The sequence below is a fragment of the Saccopteryx leptura genome, chromosome 12 (genome assembly GCF_036850995.1).
Source record: "Saccopteryx leptura isolate mSacLep1 chromosome 12, mSacLep1_pri_phased_curated, whole genome shotgun sequence".
NCBI lineage: Eukaryota > Metazoa > Chordata > Mammalia > Chiroptera > Emballonuridae > Saccopteryx > Saccopteryx leptura.
This window is the reverse complement of record NC_089514.1, coordinates 40,789,856-40,807,549: the sequence shown is the minus strand read 5'-3', so window position 1 is coordinate 40,807,549 and position 17,694 is coordinate 40,789,856. Positions and strand designations below refer to the sequence as shown.

The window sequence follows — 17,694 nt, the reverse complement described above, 5'->3', positions numbered from 1 at the left end:
TGGAACATGTGATACCAATGATACTAATAACATTATCGTCAAATATTTATCAAATGTGTACTGTGCTCCAGACATTGTACTTGCCACTTCATAAAATGTATCTCACTTAATCCTGACAACAATCCCAGAGGGCAGAGCTGTTATTAGTCCCCTTTTACAGATGAGTAGAACTGAGGCACACCAAGATGAAGCGGCTTGTCTAAAGCCACCCAGCTGAGATTTGCACACAGGCAGTAACACCGGAGCTTGTGTTTACACCAGGACACCTGATGCTGCTTCAACAAACAATCTTGAGGTGCTTTCTGAGGCCACTTATAAGAGGGAGAATCACTCCCAGAGGCCCAGAGCTACCACCACAGTCACTTTCAGGCTAGATCTTCCCAAACCAGCTACTTCCTCCCACAGGATGGCCTTGAGATCCTAATATCAGAAAAGAAGAGCTTGTCCACGAGGCCCGCCAGCATGCCGGTAACTGCCCTCCTTGATGGCATGGCTAAACCTTCCCACTCTATCATGGGCACTGCACTTGATCTGGCATAATTAGCTCTTTACAAAGTCATCATAATTTCCAGTGTGTAGTGACAAACCAGTTGACGAATGATTTTAGTTCACAGCTCTCCTAGGTATGAACTTAAGTGTAATTAACTATCACTAATTAACAGAACACTTTTCCCCTTTAAATATATAAATCAGATGAATGCCACAATTATCCCTTGTCTCTCTTTATGAGGCCTGAAGGATAAAGCCAGTCCTTAGTGCTCCAGGTTGGGTCCCCTGGCATCAGAAGATACAGGTGCACCTTGCTCTCCCGTGCTTCACTTTGCTTCACAGATGTTGCATTTTTTTTTTTTTACAAGTTCAAGACAAGATCCTCCACCAGCACACAGGCTGTAACTCGCTCTGTTGCAGTCTTCGCTTTGTCAGGTGGTGTGAACCCAGAGTACCGCTGAGGTGTGCCTGTGCTCACTGCTTCCCGTCCGCATTGCCACTGTGGTTTCCTATCTGTCCATTCCACAGGCAACCTTTCCTGACTCTTTGGTCAAGACTAGATAAAAATAATGAATCGAAAGCCTCGATTTTTTGGTCACCTGCAATCAGCTCTGTCCCAGCCCATCAAAGGGGTGACACTCTCTTTGGATTGGCTCTTTTTATCCTGCAGTCAGTTCCTAGCCCCCTTCCTCTGCTGTTCCCAGGAGCAGAGGCCTGGCTGCTCCCACAAGGGGGCTCTATAGGGGGCCTGCCTCCCAGGCCCAGGCTGCCTGGCTCCCCGTTGGGAAGGCTGACAGCTTTTGATTATCTACACCAATGCTTCTCTTCACTGGGGCAGAAAATTGAGAGGTGACCAGATCGCTGAGAAATACTTCCCTGTTAGACACAACTTGGCTTAGCTCATAGGAGCAGAAAAAATTCTCCTGTCAGGCATGTGGCACTTTAAGGTCCCATGTTCCTTCCAGTGTTTTGGTTTCTCACCCCATCATTTGGGTTTTTTGTCCCTCCCCTCTTTAGACGCGATGCCCCGGAACAAAGCCAGAGGTAAACACTGTTTCCTGTGTTGACAGGGACAAGCAACAAGAACAGAAAGCTGCTGGCTGCAGCCCTGGACACTTACCATGGTTTGTCCCTTGATCCTTTCGCAGAAAAGACCGTGTGCTGTTTGCTGCTGGAGGTAAGTAGATTGTCTTTGGGCGTTCTGAATGGCTTTGAGGTGCTGCTGGCAGAGTTATGGCCGCTGAGACAGGCTTTTGTTTTCACCTGTACTAGTGATGTCCTGGAATTGGAGGGTGGAGATGCTGGAGAGGGAGAAGGTCTGCACATTGAACCGTGTCTTCTCTCTAAAGAGGGAGAAAGAACAGAACTCAGTACATCGTCTGTAGTGAGTGAGCCTCTCCCACACTCACGCCAAACTCACAACAGGCAAAGAGAAAAAAGAGAAACACTGATCCTGCAATGTCTGCATACCTGACGCCCCGGTTCTGACTAAGGTTTGTCTTTTTTTTCTGAGTGAGAAGTTGCCTTTATGCAATTTATTATAACTTCTTATTTTTTACAGAGACAGAGAGTCAGAGAAAGGGACAGATAAGGACAGAGAGACAGGAAGGGAGAGAGATGAGAAGCATCAGTTCTTTGTTGCAGCTCTTTAGTTGTTTGTTGATTGTGTTCCCATATGTGCCTTGACCGGGGGAACCACAGCAGAGCGAGTGACCCCTTGCTCAAGCCAGTGATCCTGGGATCAAGCCAGCGACCTTGGGTTTCAAGCCAGTGACCTTTGGACTCAAGCCAGTGACCATGGGGTCATGTCTATGATCCCACGCTCTAGCCAGTGACCCTGCGCTCAAGCTGGTGAACCCATGCTCAAGCCGGTGACCTCAGGGTTTCAAACCTGGGTCTTCCACGACCTAGTCTGACCCTCTATCCACTGTGCTACCACCTGGTCAGGCTATTATAATTTTTAAAATAACATTTCTACAAATATCAGTGGAAACTCCGATCAGTAACTTAAAATACACATATTTAGCCCTGCCTTGGTGGATCAGTTGGTTAGAGCTTCGACCTGAAGCATGGAGGTTGCCAGTTCAATCCCCAGTCAGGGCACATACAAGAACAGATGTTCCTGTCTCTCTCCTATTCTCTCCTGTTCTTACTCTACTATCAATAAAATAAACATTAAAAAAGGTAAATATACATATTTAAGCTTATTTTTTTTGCCTACTGACTATGGTTTGTCTTGACATCCACTCCTCTCCCACAACTAGTAACTGAACCTCTGTGTCAAATGATACACTAAACTAAACCAAGGTTTTCATGGGAGGGATTTACCAGGCCTTCCTTCTGCAAAACAACTTCCATAGGACTAGCCGAGGGGACACCAGGTGTCACCTGAACACAGATGGACGAACATACAGCCAACATGGTCCCAGGCAGCTACTCAGAGGCTAAATGGTCTCTTGAAGTGGAGAGGAGAGCAAGACTCTTAAAAGAACCCGCAGGAAATTCTTGAACCTGACTAGCAGCAGGGTCACTGTTGGTCAGAAGGACCAGCAAGGCCTGAATAAAAGAGTCTCTGAGAGCCAAGAGTGGCCCAGTATCTGTCCACATGCCAGCTGTGGCCTCTCCAGGGCTCACTGAGGTCTGGGGTTATAGCTGCTCGGCCATGACATGCCTCACTTGTTCACACTCAGTCAGCCCTGCGGTCTTGATTCGATGCACAGGATGTGCACACCCGACTTGACTGCAAGTGCAAAAAGGTTTAGTGTCCACCAACTATAGTGGTTCTTAACTGTTATAGGTAACAAATTTGATAAAACTGAAGGACCCTCTCCCAAGAAAAATGACATTTATACATGCCCAAAAACTCTGTACAATGTTACAGGAAGGAATCTTGGATCCCCAAATACAAAGGCTCTGAAATCCTAAGTCGTCTCTGGCTCTCTTGTGCCTACTACAGGACCCCACCTATAACTAGTGTTTAATTAATGTGTGTTCAATAAACACAAGATGATAACAAGTGTCCTGAAGGGAAGACCTGGAGATTGCAAATCTGGAATTTTGGTTAAACGTGATGTGAACAAGGTGGGAGGCAAAGAGCGCCAAGCATATGCTCCCTCCATCTCTAAGCTGAGTCTCAGGCTCTTCTTACCAGCACGTTGCTGGCTGCTATTCCAGCTCCTGGCCTAGGAGAAGGAAGCCAGACTGACCTTGGCTATCTGAAAGGGACTTCGGAGTTTCTTGTGCTCCTGTGTACCAACACCTATCAGGTTGTCTCAAAGCAGACTGACTCTAGTCCTCTGATGACGTGGGAGTTGGCAGGGGCGGGGGGAGGTGGACTTTTGAGAACCATTTGAATGATGGGTATTTTTGCCTGACCAGTATTCATATGCTGCCTCCACTGAATAACTATACAGGTAATTTTTCTTTATACAATCAGTGTAGACTGTCGAGGCATGCTCAGTTTACAGAGCCATCTGTTGAAAGTTTTGAAAACCAAGAGCTAGTTCCAGGGCCTCTGTTTTGATGTACCAGAAAGAACCCTGGCGAGCAGCCAGGAGACCTAGGCTCCAGTGCCAACCACACCACATCAGTGAGCTTATAGCCCAGAGTTCATCACTTAAATCTTCTTACTTTCCATGTCTTTATCTGTAAATGAAGTGGGTCCCTAGATGGCTTCTACAGCCTCTTTCCACTCCATTATCATAAATACAAGGCATACTTACACCTGCTCCTTCTCTTCTCATCCCTCATGGTTCCTGAATGTTATAGCAATAATTACAGCTGAAGGACTGAAATATTTTAGTCGGGCAGGATCTTCCTTGGAGGAATTCATCCTTCGTAAAACTGCACTGGCCTTTACAACCCCTGTGAGACAGGCAGGAAGCAGCCAGGCGTCTCCACTCCCCTCATGCCTGACTGGTCAGAGAAGACCCGGAGAGGTGAGGTGACTCGCCAAGGTCGGGGCCAATGGCCACACAAGCAATGAGGCCTCGCCACTTCGCAGGAAGGAAGGAAGTGGGGTGTCCCGTGGCCAAGATCTGGAGGCAGGAAACTAGGCAGTACAGGAATCAGAATCACCGAAAGTTAGAGCTGGATCTTCAAAGCCTGCTCATCCCAGCTCCATGCTGACTGAGGAGCTCATCAGCTAGAGAGCGTCTCTGTCACTAGCTCGCAGGGCAGGGCAGACCCAGTGAGAGGGAACGCTGAGACCAGAACCAACTCCTTTCACTTCCAACCCAGAGTTCTTCCTGCCCTTCAGAAATGTCTTGCTTAGCAATTTCTTTTTTGGCAGAGATTTCCAAAACTAAAATAAGATTTGCTTTTTACCACTACTGTTTGGATCTTTCCTGCAGTCTTCCCTCACTCTTGTCAGGCTGGCTGGAGGGGGTGGGGCGAGGGATGTGCAAAAATGTCCGTCAGTTCCGGTGGGAGATGAGCCTTGATAACAAAGAGAAATTTTACTTTGCTAAACCAAGACTTAAAAGTAATGTAAACAACAATCAAAGATAAATCACAAGGAAGGGAGCCACTTAGGACAAAGTGAACGGGCCAGGCCAGCAATTCTAAAATCACCTTCCTCGAGAATCCTGATTAGTGATCCTGCCAACCTGCCCCACACAACCAATTGAAAGAACGAGTTACACATGAGAGATATTCATCAACACTTGAATTTTTTACCCTGAATTTGTGTGTGTGTGATTTTGTATTATAACAGATTAAAAATGTATTTCCTATTTGTGAAACTGTTCCATGTTGTTCAGACTGAATTAAATCTACACTATTTCAAGATATCTCACAAAGAGATCTGGACCTCTGTCCGCTGAGCCTCCAGAGAATCAGCTTATCAGCCACCAGTGCCTGTAGAAAGGCTATGTGAGGCTTTATGTGGGGACCGTGGTCAGAGGGGTCTGAGCTTCACTCATATGGTGGGCTTTACACTTCACTCAGTTAAGCTTTTGAAAATGGGTGGGACTGGCCCTGGGTCAGGAAGATAATTTTTTCAGCAAGATCCAATTCCTATTTACTCTGTGTTTCCCTATCTGTACAGGTTTGCCTTTTGGCAGAGAGGTGGGATGGGCTGCTGATAGAACACAGGGTCTGAGTTTCTTGGAAAAAGATGCACCGGTAGCTGTGCAGGTAGAATGTCTCTGAGTAACATGTTCCAGTTTTATTTTATAATCATTCTGCTACAAGCCCTCACCTACTTTGGGCTTACTCATTTTTTTGTTTGTTTTGACCAAGAGTATACCTTGGTCAAAACAAGAGGTAGATCCTTATAATTATTTAAATTCCATTTGCCCTGCCCAGAAAAACTTTATAGAACACTGTGTTTTTACTCGGTTAAAATACTTTATAGACGGAAGCAGTTTTAGAGAAAAAGAGCACGTCCCTTCAGACTTTCTCATTCTTTGTTAATGGATATATGTTAACAAGACTGTAATCAATTGATATTTTGGACTACAGTATTATTTTTCAACTGACATTATTCTATTTATACATTTCTAACCCCCTTATACAGGTCATTTGAAATGCTTAGGTGATAATCATTGATATGCTCTAAATTACTTGGCCACTCTCCTACTATCTACCTACTGTCTAGCTTTTTATAAATTTATTTATTTATTTATTCATTTTAGAGAGGAGAGAGAAAGGGAGAGAGAGAGACAGAGAGAGAGAGAGAGAGAGAGAGAGAGAGAGAGAAGAGACAGAGAGAGAAGGGGGGGAGGAGCTGGAAGCATCAACTCCCATATGTGCCTTGACCAGGCAAGCCCAGGGTTTTGAACCCGCAACCTCAGCATTTCCAGGTCGACGCTTTATCCACTGCGCCACCACAGGTCAGCTGTCTAGCTTTTTAAAAAGAGAGAACAGCGTCAGCCTAGCGTGCGGAGGACCCGGGTTCGATTCCCGGCCAGGGCACACAGGAGAAGCGCCCATTTGCTTCTCCACCCCTCCGCCGCGCTTTCCTCTCTGTCTCTCTCTTCCCCTCCCGCAGCCAAGGCTCCATTGGAGCAAAGATGGCCCGGGCGCTGGGGATGGCTCTGTGGCCTCTGCCTCAGGCGCTAGAGTGGCTCTGGTCGCAATATGGCCACGCCCAGGATGGGCAGAGCATCGCCCCCTGGTGGGCAGAGCGTCGCCCCTGGTGGGCGTGCCGGGTGGATCCCGGTCGTGCGCATGCGGGAGTCTGTCTGACTGTTTCTCCCCGTTTCCAGCTTCAGAAAAATGAAAAAAAAAAAAAAAAAAAAAGAGAGAGAACAATTGCCTGACCAGGTGGTAGTACAGTGGACAGAGAGTCAGCCTAGGCCACAGAGGGCACAGGTTTGACACTCTGAGGTTGCAGGCTTGAACGCTGGGCTGGCTTGAGCCCAAAGATTGCTGGCTTGAGCCCAAGGTTGCTGGCTTGAGCAAGGTGTTACTGGCTCAGCTGGAGGCCCCTGGTCAAGGCACATATAAGAAAGCAATCAGTGAACAACTAAGGTGCCACAAGGAAGAATTGATGCTTCTCATCTCTCTCCCTTCTTGTCTGTCTGTCCTTCTCTCTGTGTCTCTGCTTCTCTCGCTTAAAAAAAAAAAAGTTTACTTAAAAAGTGATTTAGGATCATTTCTTTAAGGTATAGTAAAAGGTTGAAATAGTTTATAGCTCTTTAACACATTTCTTTCCAGATTGTGTGACAGGCCTGACCAGGCAGTGGTGCAGTGGATAGAGCGTTGGACTGGGATGCACAGGACCCAGGTTCGAGACCCTGAGGTCGCCAGATTGAGCGCGGGCTCATCTGGTTTGAGCAAAAAGCCCACCAGCTTGAACCCAAGGTCGCTGGCTCCAGCAAGGGGTTACTTGGTCTGCTGAAGGCCCACAGTCAAGGCACATATGGGAAAGCAATCAATGAACAACTAAGGTGTTGCAACGCGCAATGAAAAACTAATGATTGATGCTTCTCATCTCTCTCTGTTCCTGTCTGTCTGTCCCTGTCTATCCCTCTCTCTGAAAAAAAACAAACAAAACAGATTGTGTGACAGAAAGAACAAACTAATCTATATAGTACTAATGTTGAATATGAGTACCACTTACCTACTGAAGTGAAACATGAAATCACTGTCAGACGCCCATGCAGAATTAAGTGTCTACTACATCAAATACCACCTACGTGAGTGCTTTGGGATCAATAAGCTCTGGTCTCACCCCTTCTCTCCTTTGGCCAGTAGTAACAATAATTTACTAAGACTTTTCTATGTGCCAGGCACGCTACTTAATACTTGATTTACCTTATGGCATTTAATTCTTGCAATACCCTAAGAGAGGTGCTACTGTTACCTCTATTCTACAGATGAAGAAACTGGCTGGGCATATCTTTAGAGGCTGTGGTTTTAACTCAGCTCTACCACCTTGAAGCACCAGGGCTGCTTCGGCTGGGAAACACCTGCAAGAGCCCACTACCCCCCTACACACTGGGCATTTCAGCAGGGCACCTGACTCCCCTATGGAGAGGAAAGAAACAAGGTGTTTGGGCAGCTTTTAGGTACCAATAAGCAGCCCCATGCTACAGCCTGAAAGAGTTGGGGACCACAGGACCAAAGAAATAAAAAAACAAATCCTTTTGCTTTTTTACATTTCCATCACAAGCAGTCCAGATCGAGTCTCTGCAGCTGGCTGTCCTAAGACCATACTGTACCATATCCACCTTAGCCATCCACGAGTGACCCTGGGGCATGGTCCCAGAGACCAGCAGAGTGGACACTTGGAGACCCTGATTCTCAGCATTTAAAAACTCTCTGTTAAGCGTAGGGAGCCCTAATGTGCTCACAATTCTCCCCCCTTATTCTCTGCGGGTGAAATCCACCAGGCTCTCAGGAGATTCCACTTCAGTAAAAATTCAGAGCCCTCCCCTCCCTCTGTGCTTATTCATGAAGACATTTTCATACTCACAGTATCAATATCCTGCATCCAAAACCCTGCGCAGACCCAACACCCAGAGTAGAGTCTGGTGCCCGTTTCAGAAAGAACTTGTTGGGAATTTTCCAGTATGGCGTTTAAGGTACCAGTACCTTCTAACAGACTTGGGGCACCACAGTCACGGTGGCCCACCACGGTGGGCAGGCTCACTCAGGTTAGCCCAGCACCTGGCTTTCTCATCTGACAGCGCCAGTCTCCACCCCGAGAGCAAGAACATAGCAAATCATTAGCCAGGTTTTAGCTTATCAATGAATTCTATCAGCTTTAGTAGCTGTGGTCAGGATGCTTTCCATAAAAGACAACTCGGAATTCCAAGGACCTTCTTCCAAAAGTAACTGGACCTTGAGGGTGAGGGCAGAGCAGAGACCTCAGCAAGAGGTGGTGGTGGTGGGGGGCATGTAGGAACCACCTGGTGAGGTAAGCATTTCCCCAGTTTACAGCTATGGAAACTGAGGCCAACTGCATTTCAGAAACTTGCTCGAAGCCACAAGGCTATTAAGTGGAAGAGCCGGGGCGAGAATCTGAGCTTGCGGTCTCATTGGCCACAACTGTAGTTAGACACTAAATATAGCGCCCTGGTGGTCAGAGGAGGGATACTGAATGACCTTCCTCAGGAGGGGAGGAAGTGAAGAGCAGGAAAGTCGAGTGACTAAGGAGGCTGTGAGTGGTGGGCGCAGCATGCCAAGCTGTTCATGTGCCAGGAATGCCACACTCGCCTCGGGCTGGAATGTCTCTTTAAAGGCAGCAGGGCCAGAGTGGCTGGGGAGGTTCCTTACAGAATGGGTGTGTGTCACCAGTAAGCTTATGCTGGGTCTTCTCCTCTGTCACTTTCTGCCCACTGCTAGGCAACATGCCCTGCATGGGGCCCTCTGACAAATGCCAGTGTGGGCCGGTGGCTCACGTGCTCAGATCTTAGATTTCCCAGGCTCTTGGTTGGCTTGGAGTCTATCTGGTCACTCTGTGCCCATTCATTAGGTCAGGAAGAGAAGCAGCATTTCCTGAGTATCTACTATGTGTCAGGCACCGTGCAAGCTACTTTTACACCTACCAGCTCACGTCATCTACCCAACAACCCCACTGTTAGCTTCCTTGTTATAGATGATAAATTAAAGCTCGGCAAGATCATGACACAAGACCAAAGTCATACAGACCTCAGCAGCTGGAGGAGAGCCCCGGCCTGCTTGGCCCTTGAGCCAGTGCCCTGTCCACTGGGCCAAACTGCTGGGAGGTTCCCTTCCCTTCGCACTGCAGCAGAACACAACTCTGAAGTTAGCCAGTGTGGGATCCTCCTTATCTCTCCCCGTTGGTAGTAGCATTCCACCTTACACCTAATCTTCTATTGGTTATTTATACTAAGGTGTCAACTTGTGGCATCAACCACCACTGGGTAGGATCTGGGGAATTGCAGTGACTTTCCAGGACCCCGAAATGTTGCCATCAGGCCCTAAAGATGTCCTCACTAGACAGCTAACCTAGCTAAAAGAAAAGACCAGCAGGTATAGACCTGTGGAAGAACAAGCACATGTCCACACTGCTGGGCACTTTCAAGGGATGACATTTCCCCAAAGAGCATCTGTGATAATAACAGGAACTAAAACACACATACAGCCTTTGATTTGGTAATCTCGTAATATAGTCTAGAAAATAGACTGCAAAGAAATATCCCTCCTCCTGCCTGACCAGGCGGTGGCGCAGTGGATAGAGCATTGGACTGGGACGCGGAGGTCCCAGGTTCAAAACCCTGAGCTTGCCAGCTTGAGTGCGGGCTCATCTGGTTTGAGCAAGGCTCACCAGCTTGAGCCCAAGGTTGCTGGCTTGGGCAAGGGGGAGCAAAGGGTCACTCGGTTAGCTGTAGCCCCCAGTCAAAGCATGTATGAGAAAGCAACCAATGAACAACTAAGGTGCCGCAACAAAGAGTTGATGCTTCTTCATCTCTCTCTCCCTTCCTGTCTGTCTGTCCCTATCCGTCCCTCTCTCTGTCTGTCACAAAAAGAAAAAAAATATTTCTCCTTCCCCAAAGATATTCTCAGCAGCCCTGTTTACAATAGTAAAAAAATACCAAAATCAACCTAAATGATCAATAATAAAACAATTGAAAATGATAAAACAATGGAAAGTGACAGGTATGAGGGTTATCTCAAATTTAAGGAAATGTCAAGGGCAGATGTCTTGTTTGGTCTTCCATCCCTGGCACTTAGCCCAGGGTCTCACCTTGATAGGCACTCACTATGTTTGCTACTGAATGAGTGTTGTGAGGGAAGGTGGCTACCACAGTGCCAACTCACAGCTGGCTCTTCAGAGAAGCTCCCCTAATACGTGAGAATACAAATCCACCAGAAAAAAACAACCCACAAGAAAATTAAAAAATATCACAAAAATATGTTAACACTAATCATTAGTTTATAAAAACATAAAACATTTAATATATACATATATATATAAATATATAATGTATTTAGATGAAAAAAAGGGAAGGATGAAGGATGGATTGCTTAATAAGCTTTTTTTAAAGCTGTTTAAGTCCACGCAAGAAAAAGATTAAAAACAAGCAAACAACAAAAACATAAACAGTAACATATGCTTAACCAGTGAGGGCAAAGGGGAGAAAACAGGTACAGATACAAAGGTAGGAAGGAGAGAAAAGCGTGTGCCAAAGTCAAATCTCATTCGCTCACTCACTTCCTTGGCACGTACCATGTGCCAGGCCCTGAGCGGTAAGGGTGGTGATAAGATAGACACTGTCATTGCAGAGGGTCCCCTCAGGGTGGGGAGGTGCCCCCCAGATCCTGGGCTGGCCACCACCTCGTTGTCCTGAGCAGTGGAGAACAGGCTCCCCCTCAGGAGGCAAGCTGCTGCCTGAAGGACTGGAGGTAAACAAACAGCCCTCCTGCTCTGTAGGACTCTGCAACCCTCTTCACATGAGGTCATCCACTAATGTGGATGCCAGCTGTTGCTGTGTCCTCCACGAGCCAACATGGAGTGGAGGGGTGACAAGGAGTTCCAGTGACATGGACCTTCTCCATCAGAGTGATCGCTCATCACAACCACCCAATATCCCCCCTGCACAAGTCACATGAGTTTAAACATAATTTAGGTGAAAAGTGGTGGCTTCCGGTTTTAGGATAAGCAGCTAGATTCTACCTAAGATTTCAAGCTGCCATCACCCTGGCCCTAGGGCATCACAGGGACAGGTTCAGCAGGCCACCAAAGCTTCACAGAGCAGGAGGCACAGTCTGAGGGATCTTTGGGGAGAAAACCCATGAAAGGGGATTCCCAATGTCAAAAATACCTGAATAGCTAAATTGACTCTCCCCAATACTCTCTGGAGGCAACATCAGTGGCCTTTCCCCAGCTGCCATGGGCTAAGCACATTAAAGAGCCCGGTCCCTTCCCAGGCAGGCCCTGACCACAGGAAGGGAGGGAAAACCCTGGTGCACGAGGCAGAGCAAGTACCCAGGCCACACTTACACCTCAGAGGCCACCAGGTCAGCAGAGGACTCTACTTTTGGAACAGCGGGGCCAGGACCCCAAATCTGTCTTTTTAGGGTATATTTTGTCTCAAGGTGATTCTCACATTCTGTGCTAGCTTTGGGAGTCACTGAGAATATGGACCAAACACTGCTGTCTTTGGAATCAGAAAGATCTGGGCTCAAATCCCAGCTCTGTCACTCATTACCTCTATGACTTGGACAAATAACTTAACCCCATAAGGCCCAGTTCCCTTAACTCTAAAAATAGGAAAAATAATGCCTACATTATAGAGTTATGAATGGGAAGGTGCCCCTAAAGCAAACTAAGGGCCTCATGTTAGCACACATCACGCTGTGGTTGGTTTACTAGGCTAGGCATCCTGTCACTGAACACTCCTCGAGGGCAGGTGTCTTGCTCAGTCTTTTAACCCTGGCCAAAGGGCTCACCCTAATAGGCACTCACTAGGTTCACTGTTGAAGAAGTGAGTGTTGTGAGGACTGATAACACAGGGAAGGTGGCTACCACAGTGCCAACTCATAGCAGACTTTTCACAAAATCTCCTTGAATACATGAGAATGCACATTAAAATAAAACACAACTCATAGCTCTCCTAAGTGGGCAGTGCTTTGCCTTCTCTCTGTTCCTGAATTAAAACTATCCCATTTATAAGAATCCTAGTAGAGCATATTGTTTAAGGAACACAGGCTGAGCAAGGAGAGGCCACTGCTGCTTGATTTCTGTCTGTATAGATCTCCAATTTCAAGAGTGCTGGGCATTATCTCCTACAACAGAAGGTGCAAGGTCCCAACACACTGCTAAACTCACACAGTCACTCAGAACCACTCACCCCACAAGCTGTCGTGGTCCCACAGCAGCCACTAATAACGGAGCCATTTCTGTTCTCCGTGGAGTGGCAGTTGGCAGTGGCAAACAGGAAGTTGTCTTGAAATAGGGTGTGGTTGTGTCTCGTCAATGTATGCCAACAGAGACACACCCCCCAGTCTCCTCTGTTCCCCTCTGTCCCCTTCTTTAGGAGTAAAAGGTCTGAACTATATTAATATTATAAAACTTTTTACATAATTTAAGATCAACCATCACCATATATAAACAAAAATCTATGGGGCAGAAAGGAGTCTAAGATATAGCAAGGGTTTGGTTTCCTACCACTCAATCACTTGTGGCACTGAGTTAGCAACTGACCCTGCATGAGTGTGTGTGAGCTTTCCCCTTAATTTCTCCGTAGGCACACAGGAAACTGACCCCGAGCTAGTAGCCAGGCCAGGTACACTGCCAACCATCCCACTGAGCCAGCCAGTCTGTCAGCAGGCTGGCCCCCAGGGTCCACTCGGGGCCCATGTTGTGCACACACTGGACCCAGGACAATCCGTGAACAGGACAGAAGGGAAAACATAGCTCACTAGTTTTAAGCAATTATAAAGTTTTAGTAAAAGAGACCTGAAATATTTCTTAACACAAATCACATATACAAATGAAAAAGAGAAACAATTGCCAAAGAGATGAATGCACATATTTGGAGCTGCATATGAAGGCAGGGAAGTGGGGGTGACAGGTTGGTGAGGTTCACTACAGCTGGCTTCCCGGTGCTATGACAGGTATGCCATAAAATTTTCCACTCCGCTGCCACCCAGGCCCCGAGGCTTGTGCCTCCAGAAGGTCTGTCCAAAATAGACTGGTCCCCAAGCCGGCCTCCTACTCCCGACCTCCTTCTGGGGCCGCTCCTCTGCCCTCCGCTGCCTCAGCCCCTCTCAGTGCTGGCACAGCCCACGGGCCAGGAGCACCGTCTCTGCTAAACCTCGGGCACCAACTGGATCGTGGGCTGACAGCGTGCTCTGCCTGCCAGGCTTTCTCTGCTGTGACCTGGGCCCAGCCCCACACCAGCCTGTGTGGCCAGCGTGCCCTGTGCTCACACTTACACATCCCGAGGAGGCAGCCTTGCTGTTAGGATAAGGAGGCTGAGCCTGTGACAAGCTGGGCAATAAGACTTGTGGGAAACGTTTCCTGCTCCTGGCGGAGGGCCCTGGCCAGTCAGAACGCACCACTTCCCCTTTAAGAGAGCACACCCAGATGCGATTATGGAAAGGCAGAAAGAAAAGCCCGGAACAGTCAGGGCTGTATCCTGAATTTGGCAGAGGAACTTGGGTTTTCCTAAACCGCAAACACAAGGTGTGGTCAGAGGCAGCAGGCTCCTCTGAAGCTGATTTGATCAGTCCCTGTTGGGGAAGAGCTGGGCCTTCCTACAGCCCCACAGAGTGATGGCCACGTGCAAGCTGCTGCCCCTCTACCTGGTACCGGGCAGCCTGCAGGAGCCTCAAGCCTTTCCACTCCCTCTTCCCTCAAGCCTGTCCATCCTGATGGGTAGAGCCCACTGTAATACCTAGCTCTCTGCTTTGGAGAGAGAAAAGACATCATTATACAGAGTATTTTCATTCATTCTGGATATTTTAAAAGTTTATGCCCTGATTCTGGCAAAGGACAGATTTGAAGAGTGGAGGAGTGGAGGGGGGAGGTTCAAAAAACAACAAGCCTGACCAGGTGGTGGCACAGTGGATAGAGCATCGGACTGGGATGCGGAAGACCCAGGTTCGAGACCCCGAGGTCGCCAGCTTGAGCGCGGGCTCATCTGGTTTGAGCAAAGCTCACCAGCTTGAACCCAAGGTTGCTGGCTAGAGCAAGGGGTTACTCGGTCCACTGAAGGCCCGCAGTCAAGGCACATATGAGAAAGCAATCAATGAACAACTAAGGTGTCACAACAACAACAGAAAAACAAAAACAACAACAATGATACACAAAAGGTCACATGTTGTATGATTCCACTGGCATGAACTATCCAGAGTAGGTAAACCCACAGAGAGCAGATCAGTGGTTGCCGGGGCCGGGAGAAGGGGGTAGGGAACTGCTTAATCGCACGGGCTCTCTTTAGGGGGAATGAGAATGTTTTCTAACTGTAAAGGTGATGGTTATACAACATTGTGAATGGAATCAGTGCCACTGAACTGTATGCTCTAAAATTATTAATTTTATGTGAAATTCACCTCAATTAAAAAAATCCAGTGGTAGAGTGTGTTTTGGGCGACTTGTCTTCTAGAAGGATCTCTCCTGTATTTCATCCAACATTTCTTTATAAAATCTGGCCTTCTAATAAGAAAAAATAAAAACAAACCATTAAGAGACTAACGCTCCCAAGACCCAGAAGCATGGCTGTTGCGGGGCATTTCATACTGCAGGGAGAGGGCATCATTTCGAAGCAAGCCACGTAAGACAGGCAGCGCCTGCTGGACTCGGTGAGGCTGTCTCAGGTTGGGACCATCCTGTCAGCAGTGGACGATGTAACCAAAGCCAGAGGGAGCCTCTAATGACAGTATTATTCACAAGAACGTGACATTGGGCCTCTGGGTTCTTGCCTTCATTTTCCCCTCTTCTGGAGAGGTTCTTCCCAGAGTAAAGAAAAACAAATCAGTTTTTAACTGATTTCTGAGGGGCTCTGCTAGTTGGCAAGGCAGGACTCCAATTCCATTTCTTTGGAATGGAGCCATTGGGGAAGAAAGGGCGTGATCTGACCACCCACCTGAGCCAGCCCTGCTGGATGGAGTGTCCAGGCCTGATCCTGAGGGTGAGGCTGTGAGCTTTGTCCTCCAGACCCTAGGCCAGCAGGTCTAGAGCTCATGGCACACTTCCCCCAGTCAGAGTCAAGAGGAGGCCTTCTAGATGTTGCAATACTTAGAAGAAACACAGGTGAAAGGGCATGCCCATGGCCCAGGAGTCCAAATCTTTCCAGAGGCAAATGCAACAGCTTTCCTAGAATCTGTCTTCTAAGAGTTCCAAAATGACCTGGAGGACAGAGCTACGAAAAGATGCCGTGGGCCAGCCCTCTCAGAGCCCTCAGTGCTACTGGGGACTCTGCCACGCCTCTTTCACGGTGTTCTTCTCACTGCAGGTGCCACGGTAATGAGTAGGTGGCCGAAGTTGTCAGCAAACCGGTAGCTTAAGATAAAAAGATGCAGCCTGACCTGTGGTGGTGCAGTGGATAGAGCACTGACCTGGAACGCTGAGGTCGCCTGTTCAAAACCCGGGGCTTGCCTAGTCAAGGCACATACAACAAGCAACCAATGAAAAGCTAGACTGAAGCAACTATTTATTGCCTGCCCCCCTCTATAAAATCAATAAATCAAATCTTAAAAAAAAAAGGATGCAATATTTACACTGCTTTAGCAGCTGAGGAGCAGGAGGTTTAGAACCATAATCCTAAATTTAAAAACAGGCAGGCTCAACCCAATCAAAACATGGGTAAGGGGCTTCAACAGATATTTCTTCAAAGAAGATACACACAGCCTGACCTGTGGTGGCGCAGTGGATAAAGCGTCGACCTAGAAATGCTGAGGTCACCGGTTCAAAACCCTGGGCTTGCCTGGTCAAGGCACATATGGGAGTTGATGCTTACAGCTCCTCCCCCACCTTCTCTCTCTCTGTTTCTCCTCCCTCTCTCTCTCTGTCTCTCCCTCTCCTCTCTAAAATGAATAAATAAATAAATAATAAAAAAAGAAGATACACACAGCCAACAAACACATGAAAAGGAGATCAACATCATTAGTCATAGAAAAATGCAAATCAAAATCATAATGAGCCTGACCAGGCAGTGGCACAGTGGATAGAGCATTGGACTGGGACACAGAGGACCCGGGTTCAAACTCCAAGGTTGATGGCTTGAGCATGGGCTCACCTGGCTTGAGTGTGGGTTGTAAGTGCAGGGTCGCTGGTATAAGCATGTAATCATAGACATGACCCTACGGTCGCTGGCTTGAGCCCAAAAGTCACTGGCTTGAGCAAGGGGTCATTCGCTCTGCTATAGTCCCCCCCGCCCCAAGGCACATATGAGAAAGCAATCAATGAACAACTAACGTGCCACAATGAAGAACTGATGCTTCTCATTTCTCTCCCTTCCTGCCTGTTTGCCCCTATCTGTCCCTCTCTCTGTCTCCTTCTCTCTATCTCTCTCTCTGTCACACACACAAAAAAATCACAATAAGATACCACTTTTCTGTCTATTGTCACCTACCCTGCACTCCAGACAAGCGGCTGCCCTGCCTGGCTTCTCCACTGCAGGCTCCTGAGTGGACGGTGTTTTCCAAGTGCACACCATGTGACAGCTCTTCCCTCGTGGAGCTGCTCTATAATGCCTGCAAATTAACCCCACTTCTGCCCTGTTGGTGTCATCTTGAACCAGTCCAGTGCCGCTTCCATGGAGCATCCTGCCAAGTATTTGTTCCCTGAAATCTTTCTCCAGGCTAAATATTTCCAGGTGTCTTTTTTTTTTTTTTTTAAGTGAGAGGAGGGGAGATAGACTCCTGCAAGCACCTCGACCGTGATCCACTAGCAACCCCCATCTGATTGATGCTCAAATCAACCAAGTTATCCTCGGAGACTGAGGCCGATTCTCAGATCAACCGAGCTATCCTCAGCAACGATGCTTGAACCAAGTGAGCCACTGGCTGTGGGAGAGGGAAGAGGGAGAGAAGGGGGAGAGGAAGGGGGAGAGAATCAGATGGTCGCTTCTCTTGTGTGCCCTGATCGGGGATCGGACCTAGGACGTCTATACACCGGGCCACCACTCTATCCACTAAGACAGTCAGAGCCCCCAGATATCTTTTTAAACCATTGTTCACAAAATGTCATTTTCACTATTCCTCCTGATCTCTGGGTTCTCTTAACTCCTACTGTCCTTTGTAAACTGTGAGACTCAGAGAAAGAACATTACAGATGTGTCCGAG

General features: G+C 47.7%; 1 protein-coding gene across 6 annotated transcripts in view; it reads right to left on the bottom strand.

The window, feature by feature from the left end:
* ATXN7L1 (ataxin 7 like 1) overlaps positions 1-17,694 on the bottom strand; it is a 278,049-nt gene that overhangs the window by 60,523 nt on the left and 199,832 nt on the right. For 3 of the 6 annotated variants that reach the window (XR_010747496.1, XR_010747498.1, XR_010747499.1), the window contains one exon: positions 1,610-1,832. Coding sequence is in view for 1 of the 6 variants with exons in the window: in XM_066353681.1 (XP_066209778.1) it covers positions 1,610-1,832; positions 4,816-4,926 (334 nt within the window). In the remaining 5 variants the exon portion in view is untranslated. Of the gene's footprint in view, positions 1-1,609; positions 1,833-4,815; positions 4,927-13,842; positions 13,889-17,694 lie in introns of those variants that run through there. The other 3 variants (XR_010747497.1, XM_066353681.1, XR_010747500.1) reach the window with 2 other exon arrangements.